Below are 16,315 nucleotides of genomic sequence, written 5' to 3' on the forward strand. Positions count from 1 at the left end.
ATTAAAAAAGGCTCAATATCACTTAACATCAGGGAAATGCAAACCAAAACTACAATGAGAGATCACTTCACACCTGTCAGAATGACTAAAATCAACAACACAAGAAACAACAGGTGTTCTCGAGGATGTAGAGGAAGAAGAACCTTCATGCAATGTTAGTGGGAATGCAAACTGGCACAGTTTCTCTGGAAAACAGTATGGAGGTTCCTTAAAAAGTTAAAAATAGAACTACTCTACAATTTGGCAACTGCTCAACTAGGTATTTACCCAAAGAATAAAAAAAATAGTAATTCAAAGGGATATATGCACCCTGACACTTATAGCAGCATTATCTACAATAGCCAAATTACAGTAACAGCCCAAATGTCCACCAACTGATGAATGGATAAAGATGTGGTATATATTACTCAGCCACAGGGCGCCTGGGTGGCTCAATCGTTGGGCATCTGCCTTCGGCTCAGGCCATGATCCCGGGGTCCTGGGATCGAGCTCCACATCGGGCTCCCTGCTCCGCGGGAAGCCTGCTTCTCCCTCTCCCACCCCCACCCCGCTTGTGTTCCCTCTCTCGCTGTGTCTCTGTCAAATAAATAAAATCTTTAAAAAAGAAAAAAAAAGAATGAAATGTTGCCATTTCCAATGACATGATGGAGCTAGAGAGTATTATGCTAGCAAAATAAGTCATTCAGAGAAAGACAAATACCGTATGATTTCACTCACATATGGAATTTAAGGAAAAAACAAATAGGCAAAAGGAAAAAAAAAAAAAAGAAAAAGAGGCAAACCAAGGAACAGACTCTTACCTATAAAGAACAAACAGATTGTTAACCAGAAGGGAGGTGGGTGAAGGGATGGGTTAAACCGGTGATGGGGATTAAGGAGTACACTTGTGATGAGCACCTGTGATGTACAGAAGTGCTGAATCACTATATGGTACACCTGAAACTAATAGTACACTGTATGGTTTTGTTTTTTAAGATTTCATTTATTTATTTGAGAAAGAGGGAGAAAACACGAGCAAGGGGAGGAGCAGAGGGAGAAGCAGACTCCCCACTGAGCAGGGAGCTGGACATGGGGCTCAACGTGGGGCTCAATCCCAGGACCCTGGGATCATGACCTAAGCAGAAGGCAGATGCTTAACCAACTGAGCCACCCAGGCGCCCCAGTACACTGTATGTTAACTAACTGGAATTTAAATGAAAACTTAAAAGGAAAAAGGAATACCTATCACAAAAGTTAGGGTTGTAACTATGGGAAGGGGCAGGAATGGCATTGTGATTAGGGGGAGGAAAGAACGGGAGAGCCTCTGGTGCATGTCAATTTTTATTAAGCTATATGTATTTTAAGGTTCATTTTTATAAATGCTGTATTTCACTACAAAATAAATGACTAATTTCTTAATGGAGTCTAAATTTTGAGCTATGCCCGCACGGAGTATAATTCTTGTTTAACGTATAAAAAAACATCTCATCACTGGCTCTGCTCTCACCTGCCCTTCTCTCTCCACCGAAACAGAATAGAATCACTGTCTATCATATAATAGTGTCCACCTGACATCACCTCCAAAGAGGGGCTCCCATCATATCCACAATGGTACCAACTCAAAAATGAAGTACTCAGGGCAAAACGTGGACATTCAGCCAAGTGCCTACCAGTTACCACCCATGCTATGGAAAAAATGATCTTCAACAGGCAGAGTAAAACCTCCTCAATCATGGGAACTCCTCCAAAACATTTTCTCATCAGAGTCTCAAAACAGCGAACTGCAGAATGTCACAGGCACCTCCTACCAGTTCCCTTGCCACTATTCTTCCTTCTTGTTTCAGGAACCACCATCTAACCAAAATTGTCATTTTTGTGCAAGAATCAGGTCTTTTACAGTTTCTTAGATTTTACTTACAACACGGGCTGCAGAGCTATTTCACAACCCTGAGATTGTAATATTTTGTGTCAGAAGCAGCATTATGCAGGCCAAAATGTCCTGGGTTTCCTTACTCTTATTTTTATTATGTCACTGCTAAGCTAACCAGGGTAGTGGGAGGTGTGGTGACCATGTCAAAGATAAAGGAAAGGAAGTGGTCAACCAGTATACGCATGTGTCTAAAATGTAATGGGAACTTTAGACTAAATGTAGATGAGCCTCAAGCAATAACTGCCTCTTCACCTGGAACACAGGAGCGAACCTAAGAGAACGGTGGTCAAAATGTACTCAAATATATCACTGAAAGCTTAAGAGTTATCTCAAGGATTCCAAAAAGTGGAGATTCATAAGGCAAGAGGGTCAGAAATTGAGCTCTAGCTCATCTGAAAGCTGAATCCAAGTTTTTCTAAAGGCAAAAAAAAGTCCATAAAATTATATCCTTCTTACTTCAAAAAAAAAGTGAGCAAAAAATATAGGAAGTATTTTTCACTTTAGAATATATTGCCTCGGGGCGCCTGGGTTGGCTCAGTTGGTTAAGCGACTGCCTTCGGCTCAGGTCATGATCCTGGAGTCCCGGGATCGAGTCCCACATCGGGCTCCCTGCTCGGCGGGGAGCCTGCTTCTCCCTCTGACCCTCCCCCCTCTCATGTGCTCTCTGTCTCTCTCATTCTCTCTCTCTCAAATAAATAAATAAAATCTTTAAAAAAAAAAAAAAAGAATATATTGCCTCAGTCAACATTTTAACTCAACTTTAACTAAAACTGAATTTTCTAGGAAAAAAAAGACTTCTATTTTCCTTTTGTAGCAATGCTGTACATTTCAAAAAGAAAATTATTTTTACAAAGACAGATGAGAAGTGCCTGGGTGACTCAGTCGGTGAAGCGTGCAACTCTTGATCTTAAGGTTTTAAGTTCGAGCCCCGTACTGGGTGTAAAGATTACTTTAAAATAATTTTAAAATACTGGGGCGCCTGGGTGGCTCAGTCATTGAGCGTCTGCCTTTGGCTCAGGTCATGATCCCAGGGTCCTGGGATTGAGCCCCGCATCGGGCTCCCTACTCCGCGGGAAGCCTGCTTCTCCCTCCTCCACTCCCCTTGCTTGTGTTCCCTCTCTCTCTGTGTCTGTCAAATAAATAAATCAATAAATCTTAAAAATAATAATTTTAAAATATTTTAAAAAAAGATAAGACTCATAGTCTTCATTCCAAATCCCAATTATACTAAGGTCATTTAAGAAATTAAGCTTTTGTACTTTTCTAACAACAACATATACTGTATTATGTATTATATACACTCAGCCATCTTGAAAAAATTATTGGAATTTTTAAAAAACAGACATAAATAACATGGTTACTCTATCATACTAAAGCCACCATTTTATATTTTCTCTTAAACAGGACCAGCATCATTGGTCTATACTAATCACCATTAAGATGAAATGGTGATTGTTCCTCAAAGAACCTGATCTATCATCTTTATAAAGGAAAGATAAAAATCTAAATAACACTATCATACTGTGAGTCTGTTATGAAAATATTTTCTCATTAATCCCAGTAAAATGACTACAGCCCAAAGAATACCCAACATTTGGGTAGTATTTTGTAAATATGGAGTTTTTTTTTTTTTTTTTTTTTTTTAAAGATTTTATTTATTTATTTGACGGAGAGAGCGAGAGAGGGAACACAAGCAGGGGGAGTGGGAGAGGGAGAAGCAGGCTTCCTGCGGAGCAGGGAGCCCGATGTGGGGCTCGATCCCAGGACCCTGGGATCATGACCTGAGCCGAAGGCAGACGCTTAACGACTGAGCCACCCAGGCGCCCCTGTAAATATGGAGTTTTAAGAAGAAAAAGACAGTAACACTGTCTTCCCAATAAGCTAGTACTTACCTTTACCCTTCTAGTAAGTAATGTAACTCCCTATCAAGGGAACATGAAGGCAGGGTTATAGTACCCCCACCTCTGCTCCATAAAAAAGGGCCAGCAAGTGAGGCCACTAGATTGGATGACAATGTAGGGACAGCATAAGAGTTTATTAAGAGCTAAACAAATTCCAGGTAAGCTTTGCACTCATAAACAACAGCTGGGGGGGAGATCTACAGAAGGCAAAAAAAAAAAAAAAAAAAAAAAAGAACAGACATGGATAAAAGGGAGTCTAGGAAATATGAATGAAAATGGGTTCGCATTTCAAAGAACCTGAATCAGATAAGCACCTATGTCATTCAAAAGGTGTATCCATAGTGCCATTTGTATAGATTGTTGGCAGGAAGTGAGGAGGCATACAGAGTGGGCCAAGTTAACAGCTTTGATCAAAAACTGAAACTACAGATCCAGACACAAAACAATCTTAGAGATTAAAACATGCTTAATGGAAACAGCCTGGCCTTTGTCTGCTGACTTATGTATAAACTGTGACTCCCCAACTATATTTTAAGGTATCTTAGGGTAAAAATTAAATGATGATGATAAGTAAATAGGATTAAGACAAAACAGGTTGAACTGGCAAGAAATGCTAGGACCCAGAAGAAAACACTGTAGATTTGAAAGGAGAAGCAACAACTCCTCCTTGGGAAGAACTATTTAGAGCTCTGAATCTATATCAAGCTTCCCAAGCAATAGGAAACCCTATTTTTAAAGATTTCATTTATTTACTTGAGAGAGAGTGAGTGGTGGGGAGGGGCAGAGGCAGAAGCAGACTCCCTGCTCAACGGGGAGCCCAACACAGGGCTCGATCCCAGGACCTTGAGATCATGACCCGAGCCCAAGGCAGCCGCTTAACCAACTGAGCCACCCAGGTGCCCCCAAACCCTATTTGTAATTACCTCAAGTGGTGTTGGTTCATATGTTCAAATTACCACACTATGGTATGAAACTAATAAAATCATTACGGAGAACAAGGAAAAAGGACCTGATTTAAGACTGAGGAATCAGAAAATGCTTCTTAGAAGTAGTCCTAAACTAAGATCTTGAGTATTAATATATGGAGCCACTAATAACTGCAGGAGGAGAAAGTTCCCCAATGGAGGAAACTATTTTTTCCAAAGACCTAGTAGAAACAAAGAAAGCACAGCAAGTTCTAAAAACAGAATATTTCTGAATGGCTGGAGTATACAGTGTAAAAGAAGGCAAAGGAAATGAGGGAGATGAGAGAAATAGACAGGAGTCATTTCATAAAAACCCTTGAAGGTATGGTAACAAGTCTGAACTTTACCCAAGAACAATGATGAGTTTTACACAGAGGAGTCATAGGACCAGATTTTCTAAATATGTTACAAAGGACATTCTAGCTTAAATACATTAAAAGGATTGATGGGGAAAAACCAGATTAAAAAAAAAAAAAGAAAACAAAAACAACCAGTTAAGATGCTACTGCAGGGGCGCCTGGGTGGCTCAGTCGGTTAAGAGGCTGCCTTCAGCTCAGGTCATGATCTCAGGGTCCTGCGATCGAGCCCCACATCAGGTTCCCTGCTCTGTGGGGAGCCTGCTTCTCCCTCTCCCTGCCACTCCCCCTGCTTGTGCTTTCTCTGTCAAATAAATAAAATCTTTAACAACAACAAAAAGATGCAACTGCAGATGGTGGGAACAGCTGCTTTAAAGGTAGGGGGAAGAATTCCAGAAGGAAATACCACTTCATAGAGAAAATAGGGAAGAAGTAATATTCAGAAATATAAGAATTTTCCAGAACTGAGAGGCCTGGGTGGCTCAGTCAGTTAAGTGTCTGCCTTCAGTTCAGGTCATGATCCCAACATCCTGGGATGGAGCCCCGCACTGGGCTCCCTGCTAAGCAGGGAGTCCGCTTCTCTCTCTCCCTCTGCTCCTCCCCCAGCTCCTGCTCTTTCTCTCTCTCAAAGAAATAAAATAAAATCTTTAAAAAAAAAAAATTTTCCAGACTGATGGAAGATCTTAATCCTCAGATTCAGGAAACTCAACTTAAACCAAGTAGGATTAAGAAAAAAATAAAAAGACTAACTCCACACCTAAACATATCCCAAAGAAACCATAAACCATGAAAGACAAAGAGAATATTAAAAGTAACCAGAGTGGGAGCACCTACGTGGCTCAGGTCATGGTCCCAGGGTCCTGGAATTGAACCCCACGTCAGGTTCCCTGCTCAGCAAGGAGCCTGCTTCTCCCTCTCCCCGGCCCCTGCTCCTACTCTCTCACTCTCCCTCTCAAATAAATAAAATCTTAAAAAAAAAAAAAAAAGAAAAAGTAACCAGGGGGGTGCCTGAGTGGATCAATCGGCTGGGCGGCTGACTCTTGGTTTTGGCTCAGGTCATGATCTCAGGGTCCTGGGATCCAGCCCCATGTCGGGCTCCATACTCGGCAGGGTGTCTGCTTGAGGATTCTCTCTCTTCCTCTTCCCCACCCCCCATTCGTGTGCACGCTCTCTCACTCTCAAATAAATTTTTTAAAACAATAAATAAATAAAAGTAACCAGAGAAAAAAGACAAAGGAACAACAATTAAGCTGACAGATGACTTCTCAACAGCAACAACAAAAGCCAGAAGTCAGCAGAATACTATTTTTAAAAGACCTGAGAAATTCCCAAACATATAAAGCAAAATGAAATCTATCCTCTGAACTATGTATACAGTAATAATGAGCACTTAAATACATGGAGAGTAATCTCTAAACACCAATGCCCACTAAGCTGAAAGATGAAGGAGAAACTGGTAAGTATCATCATGGAGATTTGACATATCTCTCTCAATAACTAACTGAATAATCAGGAAAAAAAATCAGTGCTTTTGTGATATTAAAAAAACATGTAAAATAAAAGATTAAAAAGAAAAAGACACAATAAAATGTTCTAGAAAAGAAGTTGGGGTTTAATTCTGCTATTTTTTTGTAGCTGTAATTAGCATTTCAAATAAGTACCAACAAGCCAGCTAATCTACTTCCATTATCTGGCAGATATCAGGATACTCTACCAGTATTTGAGAAACTCCAAAAAAAGGTAACTTGGGGAAAAAAAATTTCCTGGGGTGCCTGGGTGGCTCAGCTGGTTAAGTGTCCAACACTTGATCTCAGCTCAGGTCTTGATCTCAGGGTCGTGAGTTCAAGCCCCGTGCTGGGCTCCACACTGGGTGTGGAGCTTACTTAAAAAAAAAAAATCCTAATACTCATCAAAACTAAACGGTATGCTATAATCATCATCTGTGGCAATTTTACCATAATATTCTTTTTAATTATAAAAGTTAACACATGCTATAATTTATCCAATGCAAAGATTTTAAGAAAAAAATAATTTCATGCCCATATCCCACCTAATTTCCTTAGAGTAACCAGTGTTAATATAATATATATACTGACATATCTTTTTTTTTTAAAGATTTTATTTATTTGACAGAGAGAGAGAGAAGTCACAAGCAGGGGGAGCAGCAGAGGGAGAGGGAGAAGCGGGCTCCCTGCTGAGCAGGGAGCCTGACCCATGCAGGGCTTGATCCCAGGACCCCGGTATCACAACCTGAGCTGAAGGCAGACCCTTAACTGACTGAGCCACCCATGCGCCCCCTGAAATATCATTTTGAATGTTTATATAGGGCTCTTATTTTTTGTGTTTTCATAAAAAGAGAATCATATATACAATACTTTACATCTGGTTACTTATTCATCAGGATAATTTTTAGACATATTTACCTACAGCTGCAAAAACAGGTTTTCAGTTATCCACATGAAATAGTTTTATATGGAGTTTTTTTTTTTAAGATATTTTAAAAATATTTTATTTATTTATTTGACAGAGAGATCACAAGTAGGCGGTTTTTGAAGTTACTCTGAGAACAGTAAAAGATACAAAATTCAATCTAGAACAGTTGGGCTAACAAAAATGATAAAATACGGGCGCCTGGGTGGCTCAGTCGTTAAGCGTCTGCCTTCGGCTCAGGTCATGATTTCAGGTCCTGGGATCGAGCTCCGCATCGGGCTCCCTGCTCCGCGGGAAACCTGCTTCTCCCTCTCCCGCTCCCCCTGCTTGTGTTCCCTCTCTCGCTGTGTCTCTCTCTGTCAAATAAATAATAAAATCTTAAAAAAAAAAAAAAGATAAAATAGGACACAATAATAAGCTGGTTACTAAAAGATAAGTTTTTCTTTTTTGTTTTTTTTGTTTGTATGCTTAATTGTTTTGTTTTTTACAATACACCCTTCTAAGCTACAAATCTATTATCAAGTTTGTTTAAATTATGGTCGGTAGTCAAACAAAAATAAACCTAAGTAACCTAAGACACTACATACCAGGCCATGCCAAGTCGGTGCCCCTAAGAAACCCCCGGGAGGATACAGGGGGTGTCTCACCAATTCCGTAGAGGGCTGAGTCAGATTCTGAACTACCGCCTCACACAGTACTCACACAAATTAGATAAAGTGACCTATGAAGTCATTGTAACCACCCCCATTTCAGGAAATCTTGGCCCCAAAGAAATAACAACCAGTCTTTTGCCCAGGCCAATTTTTACTATATACAGGATGGACCTTCTACTCAAGCCCAAGAAGAGTATCTCATCAAAGGCCTTAATGTATATGGTAAATGTAATAAATTCCAATTATCCAAAAATTTACTAAGTTACTCTTACCCCTCACCTTTTCCCCTAGCAGAAAAAAAAAATTGTTTTCCTCACTGCAGCATCATCCTTCAGATAGTTATACTTAATCTATGTTAAACGAACTGCAATATGAGATATATATCAAGATCCTTTAAATACTATTATCATCACCCACTCTCATGCTGATCCACCACAATAGGTGGTGTTTAAATATATACTGCATGTTTTCCTTTTTCCTTTTCTCTCTTTTTTTTTTTTTTTAAAGATTTATCTATTTTACTGAGAGGGAGAATGAATGGGAGAGGCAGAAGGAGAGAGAAACCTAAGCAGACTCCGTGCTGAGGAGGGAGCCCATCGCTGGGGGTTCAATCTCATGACCCTGAGACCACGACCCGAGCCAAAACCAAGAGTTGGACACCTAACTTACTGTGCTGCCCAGGCACCCCTGCTTTGCTTTTAAAAACAGACATGTTCATTTGAAGGCAATGGAGAAAATACATTCAGATTAACAGCATCCTATCTTCTTCAAAAATCTCTACATCTCCCAGAGACTATTCTTTTTTCTTCCTTCCTTTTTTTTCTTTTCCTTTGGGGGAGGGGGGAGGAATGTCTTGCACACTGCCATGAATATGACTGGTTTATTGCTCTAAAACTCAATTAGAATGAAAACAACATGACATGACTTCGGCAGGCATACGTTTTCATTTAACATGTGAGTGAGATAATAACCTTTTTCTTAAAATTTACTACTGTCAATATTCACTCAAAACTTACTTCTAATTCTTTAATTTTTTCTTCTGCTATTTTCTGTTTCTCTAACAGTTGATTGTGAATTGCCTCCTTGGACTGAAGAATAAACCTACAAAACACAAAAAAGTTGAAGATTAAGCCACATGACCACCATAATCATCAAAATCAACAGCTACATACTACAGATATTAAACTAAGAAAATTAAAACAATGATCTTCTAATTCGGGACCAATAAAATGCATTGCTATGTTAATGTGACAAACTCAGGAAACCACCACAAGTTTAAGCCTTGGCTGAGAAGGACTAAAAGTTTGAAAGAAAATTCTGCTTACTACTCTAAGAAGGGAATTAAGCTTTAAGATTCACAAATAAATGAAAAAAATTAAAGGGATAAAAATCTATCACAGGCTAAAAGTTAATAAAAATCCACCATAATTTTTATTTTTTCAATTGTCTAGATCAACTTTTATCTAGATATTTTTTTAAAAGTATTTATAAGTTAGAGCTCCCCCTCCAATCTTTTTAAACTTTTTTTTTTGTAACAGCACTAACTCATGACCTTTTAAAGTCACAATCAAGTACTGTGTTAGGATCAATGCATTAGTGTTTATAGGAGTTCCTCAAACAAAAAGCACTGTATAAAGCCTAGTATCTTTTATTATTATTTCCAGAGTTTATAATACCTCTGAAAAGCTCAAAATGCACAAGTGGAAAATTTCAACTTTTTCCATTTTACAGTCAGATACATTATTTACAACTGATGAGAGTGGAAATATGAGGAAGCTTTAATAATTAGCACTGAATCTCTTTTGTGAACCTATGTTCATAAGTCTTGCTACATGTAGGGAAAGAAGAATAAACTATTTTGTAGCCTCAAAAAAGTGAAATGAATTATTTCCCTTCTACTGGAATCAAGTGTTGAACTAGGCTATAACAGATTTCCATTAAAGATTGCAATTAATTAGGCAGATGGTTTCTTCTCTTTGCATATAACTTAAGAGTTTAGCAACAGGGCACCTGGGTGGCTCAGTCGTTAAGCGTCTGCCTTCGGCTCAGGTCATGATCCCAGGGTCCTGGGATCGAGTCCCACATTGGGCTCCCTGTTCAGCGGGAAGCCTGCTTCTCCCTTTCCCACTCCCCCTGCTTGTGTTCCTGCTCTTGCTATCTCTCTCTCTGTCAAATAAATAAATAAAATCTTAAAAAAAAAAAAAAAGAGTTTAGCAACAAAGAACTAAACTTCATTTCTTTTTGTTGTTGTTTTTATTGAAGTATAATTGACAAATAATATTTTTAGTCTCATGTGTACAACACAGTGATTCAATATTTGTATATACTACAAACTGCCACAGTAAGTCTAGTTATCATCTCTAACCATATAAAGTTAATATAATATTGTTGATTGTATTCCCCATGCTGTACATTATATCCCCAAGACTTAAGTTATTTTTATAACTGGAAATTTGTACCTCTTAATCCCCTTGCCAATTTTGCCCTCCAACAGCTCCCCACCCCTAACTCTGTATCTATGAGTCTGGGTTTTGTTTTCTTTGTTCTGTTTTTTTTAGACTCCACTGGTAGTGAAATCACTTGGTATTTGTCTTTCTCTGTCTGACTTACTTCACTTAGCATAATAGCCTCTAGGTACATCCATGTTGTCATAAATGCCAATATTTCATTATTTTTATGGCTGAGTACTATTCCATTGTGTTTATGTGTGTGTTTTCTCATGTGTCTGTTGGCCATCTGTATGTTTTCTTTGGAAAAACGTCTATTCATATCCTCTGCCCGTTTTTTTTCCAAGTATATCTTTTTTAATTTAATTTTTAAATTAACATATAATGTATGGATTCAGGTGTACAGGTCTGTGATTCATCAGTTTTACACAATTCACAGTGCTCACCATAGCACATACCCTCCCCAATGTCCATCACCCAGCCACTCCATCCCTCCCACCCCCCTCCACTCCAGCAACCCTCAGTTTGTTTCCTGAGATTAAGAGTCTCTGATGGTTTGTCTCCCTCTCTGGTTTTGTCTTGTTTCATTTTTCCCTCCCTTCCCCTATGATCCTCTGTCTTGTTTCTCAAATTCCTCACATCAGTGAGATTATATGATAATTGTCTTTCTCTGATTGACTTATTTTGCTCATTTTTTAATTGGATTGGGTTTTTTTTGTTTGTTATTGAGTTGTAGGAGTTCTTTTTATATTTTAGATAGTAACCCCTTATCAGAAATATGATTTGCATGGACGCCTGTGTGGCTCAGTCAGTTAAGCGGCTGCCTTTGGCCCGGGTCATGATCCCAGGGTCCTGGGATCGAGTCCCACATCAGGCTCCTTGCTCAGCAGGGAGCCTGCTTCTCCCTCCCTCTCCCTCTGCTTGTGCTCTCTCTGTCAAATAAATAAAATCTTAAAAAAAAAAACATGATTTACAAATAACTTCTCCCATTTAGTAGTTTACCTTTTCATTATGTTGATGGTTTCCTTTTCTGTACAGAAACTTTTTAGTTTGATGTAGTCCCCTCATTTATTTTTGCTTTTATTACTCCTACTTTGGGAGTTAGATGCAAACAACAACAAAAACAAAACAAAAAAACCTCACTAAGACTAATACAAGGAGCTTACTACCTGTATTTTCTTCTGGGAGTTTTACTGGCTTTAAGTCTTACATTGAAGTTTTTAATGCACTTTAAGTTAATTTTTGTATATGATGTAAGATTGTGGTCCAGTTTTCCAACACCATTTACTGAAGAGACTACCCTTTCCCCACTGTATATTCTTGCCTCCTTTGTCATAAATTAATTGACTATATATACGTGGGTTTACTTCTGGACTCTCTATTCTGTTTCACTGACCTGTGTATCTCCCTTTAACAGAAAGCCAAATAAGAAAACATATCAAGGTGGCAATATGTAGTTTTCTCTATCAACCACAAACAACACAACCCAACACAAAACCAAACAACAACAACAAAACACCACCACTGTGTCTAAGGTGGGTTTTTACCAAGAGGATCTGTTATTATAGACATAAAACAAGTAAAAACAGACCAAAAATGGCAACTCCAGCTTTGTCCAGACAACTGGGAGAAAACTGCTCTTCTTCTTTATAAATACACCCTGTCATATATAATACAACCTGGTAAAGTTCTCTTTCACTCCACCAATAATTAATCTTGTTAATGTCCTGATGTGGACAGTCCACATCACTTAACTGATGATCCTGGTCTTCAGCAGTTGATCCTTTGTTAAAATCTTACTCCTATAGTCACTGCCAAGATAGTGCACATTCATGCAAAATAAGGATTTCTATATAACCTTTTGTGACCAAAATATTCTTATTAGTCCAAGAGATAGGTGCTGTTTCTGGTAAGACTATGATTTACTGAATATTTTTCTCAGAACTATTTAGTACAGGGGCGCCTGGGTGGCTCAGATGGTTAAGAGGCTGCCTTCGGCTCAGGTCATGATCCTGGAGTCCCAGGATCGAGTCCCACATCGGGCTCCCTGCTCAGCGGGGGGTCTGCTTCTCCCTCTGACCCTCTTCCCTCTCGTGCTCTCTGTCTCTCATTCTCTCTCTCTCAAATAAATAAAAAAAAAAAAAAAAAAAGAGGCCGCCTTTGGCTCAGGTCATGATCTCCAGGTCCTGAGATCGAGCCCCATGTTGGGCTCCTCACTAAGTGGGGAGTCTGCTTCTCCCTCTCCTTCTGCCTCTCCCCCTGCTTGTACTCTGTTTCTCTCTCTCAAATAAATAAAATCTTTAAAAAAAACTATTTAGTACAGTATTTGAAGAGCAAAGTATTTTAACTACATTAAGTCTCAGTGATACCACGTAAAAAGTAATTATAAATCTAGGCCCAAAAGTCACCAAATTATGTCATTAGATGCACAATTTTACTAACAAAGCCTTTTAGCCATAGAAATAATTTTCAGAATAAAATATACATTTTTAAATAGCACTGACTGCTGGCCAATGAGTAGTATTCTCAAATAATAGGTCATCAGACATTACCTTTATTAGTGTCTGGGAAATTTTCAAAGCTAAGATTAGAGATCAAGTCATTACTTATGTGGCCTTTAAAAATAAAGTATCTGAACAGATACTAAATCCCTTGAGCAGAAAATAAAATTACTAGAAAGCAAGAACACTCAACAACAAAAACATGTTTTTCCATGGCCACACACCCCTTAGGTGGCTATACTGGACTATGCCAACTTCAAAGGCCAGAGAGATGTCACTGAAGCTAGCCAATTTACTATAAGCCTAAGGACATCTCAGCCATAAAAGTTTTAAACAAGGATGAGTATTGCGTAAACACAAATGTTTACCTCAGTGAGTAGTCACACTGTAAAATTCAAACAAAAAACCTTATGGAAAATTTGGTTTAGTCCTTTTTTTTAAATTTTTTAAAAGATTTTATTTTATTTATTTGACAGAGAGAGACAGCTAGAGAGGGAACACAAGCAGGGGGAGTGGGAGAGGGAGAAGCCGGCTCCTGGCTGAGCAGGGAGCCCGATGCGGGGCTCGATCCCAGGACCCTGGGATCATGACCTGAGCCAAAGGCAGACGCTTAACAACTGAGCCACCCAGGCGCCCCAGTCCTTTATTTTTAAAAAACGCCAACCGGGGGCGCCTGGGTGGCTCAGTCGTTAGGCGTCTGCCTTTGGCTCAGGTCATGATCCCAGGGTCCTGGGATCGAGCCCCGCATTGGGCTCCCTGCTCAGCGGGAAGTCTGCTTCTCCCTCTCCCACTCCCCCTGCTTTTGTTCCCCCCCTCACTGTGTCTCTCTGTGTCAAATGAATAAAATCTTAAAAAAAAAACAAAAAAAAACTCCAACCATAAATCCAATGAAGATTGGGAAGGGCCCCAAGAAACATCTGAACTTCTGGAAAAAGTCTTTAGAAACATTTTATCTGTTGTTAAAAGGAGCTAAATTATCACATGCTATTTTGAAAACACATAATAATGTAATTATGAGTCATGTATCATAAATAAATATTAGGCACATAGTTTCTCAAAGTAGAGAATCTCACAGAGATCCTGCCTGATAGCTTATGGAAAGCCAAATGGTAGATAAAGGATTCTGCAGTTCAAAATGTGCCACAAAGGAAAAATAAACTGTGAAGAGGAAAGTTATTTTTATTTGACAAATGACATGCAAAGAATGTGCTTACAATATTCAGGATTATATATTCTAGACTAGAGTCCCTGCTTTGTAAAAAGGCTTCTACATATGTGGCCCTGCACTGTCAACTTTCAAGCACAAGTAGCCTGCTATTTAATTTCCTCATTTATTTAGAATTATGCCACCTGAAATACATTTTTTTAAAATACATTAACTTTTATGATGGCTTTTGTGTTTGTTTCTTGAGAAACATCAGAGGCTATGTTCTGAACTGTCCTGCAGGATGCTATGTGACTTCCACTATCTAATGACTCAGCATGAATCAAGAGTGTTGTTTACCTGCCCAAAATATAATCCAAGATGAGTGATAATGTTGTCTTTTGGGTATGCTCACCTGGACATAAACTATTCAGACACAACAATATGCTTATGATAATGTATTTTGTATGGATGGGAAACTTTTAGAGGTTATCTGAAAACATATGGCATTTAGGGCATTCACAAATTAAGTGGCACAGAAAAGGATGAATAAGAATGAGTCTATCTTGGGGCACCTGGGTGGCTCATTTGGTTAAGCATCTGACTCTTGATCTCAAGCTCAGGTCTTGATCTCAGGGTCTTGAGTTCAAGCCCCATGTTGGGCTCCATGCTGAGCGTGGAGCCTACTTAAAACAGAAAGAATGAGTCTATCTGGCTTCTTTGCCTCATCCCACTAGTGATGAAAACTACTAGCATATACATACAAAGATCTACATGCAAAAAAACTTTTGTCATAACTTTTTTTAGCAAGGAAGAACTAAAATCCCTTAGTAAAGAAGAAATTTTAAAATTATGGTACATTCAGGGCACCCAGCTGGCTAAGTCGGTGGAGCGTGCAACTCTTGATCTCAGGGTTTTAAGTTTGAGCCCCACCTTGGGTGTAGAGATTAAAAATAAAATCTTTAAACAACAGACAAAATGGGCACCTGGGTGGCTCAGTCGTTAAGTGTCTGCCTTCAGCTCAGGTTATGATCCCAGGGTCCTGGGACTGAGCCCCACATCACGCTCCCTGCTCAGCGGGAAGCCTGCTTCCCCCTCTCCCACTCCCCCTGCTTGTGCTCCCTCTCTTGCTGTCTCTCTCCTCTGTCATACAAATAAATAAAATCCTTAAAAAGATAAATTAATAAAATAAAATTATGGCACATCCATATTGTGGAATACTGAGCAAGTAGAGACTTTCATTACTGGCATAATGGAGAATAGATACCCTGAACGTTCTTCCTATTAAAAACAAAGCAAAAAAAAAATTGTTTTTCTAACATTTTGCTGAGCAAACACACATGAAACATTCCAGAAGCCCCAAAGAAGTGAGATCAGGAATTCTGAAAGGTGTGAGAATGGTAAATTTGATTTCAACTTGAGAGTTCCTGCTGAATCCCAGAGACCTGGAGGATCCAACCTGGTAAAGAAACAGGAGATAAAACAGGAGATAAAACCTAGAAACCATCCAAAACAAAGATATTATTAGGAGAATCCTCAGTTAAAGCCAGGTCCCCAAAGGGTTCTACCTTCAGTCAGAGTGAAGAAGAGTGGGTAAAAAAAAAAAAAAAAGAAAAGAAAAGAAACAATCAAACTTGTCTCTCAGTATGGTAAAATAGAAGAAACCTATCTATACCATGGAAGTAAATAAAATGAACAAACAAAAATGTCCCCTAAGCATGTATAACCAAAGGAAGGAGGGTGGGGGAATGGCAAAATGGGTGGAGAGGAGTGGGACATACACGCTTCCAGTTATGGAATGAGGTACAGCATAAGGAATATAGTCAGTGGTACTGAAAGGGCATTGTTTGATGACAGACAATAGCTACACTCATGGTGAGCAGAACAGACTTCTTGAATCACTTTGTACACCTGAAACTAACACTGTATTGTCAACTGTACTTCAGTTAAAAAATATTTTTAAAATTCAACACAATAAAAAAATGAAATATAGCGAAATGGAATTTTTT

At 39.0% G+C, this 16,315-nt stretch overlaps 1 protein-coding gene across 2 annotated transcripts in view; it reads right to left on the bottom strand.

Annotated features, from left to right (window-relative positions):
- Positions 1–16,315, bottom strand: part of PFDN1 (prefoldin subunit 1) — a 69,125-nt gene that overhangs the window by 24,620 nt on the left and 28,190 nt on the right. For both annotated transcript variants that reach the window (XM_054511727.2, XM_045893647.2), the window contains exon 3: positions 9,231–9,315. In XM_054511727.2, coding sequence (XP_054367702.1) covers positions 9,231–9,315 — 85 coding nt within the window. The remainder of the gene's footprint in view (positions 1–9,230; positions 9,316–16,315) is intronic.

Source organism: Mirounga angustirostris, unplaced genomic scaffold, assembly GCF_029215605.1.
Source record: "Mirounga angustirostris isolate CCGP_5_RB_7025 unplaced genomic scaffold, mMirAng1.0.hap1 SCAF_7, whole genome shotgun sequence".
Classification (NCBI taxonomy): Eukaryota; Metazoa; Chordata; class Mammalia; order Carnivora; family Phocidae; genus Mirounga; species Mirounga angustirostris.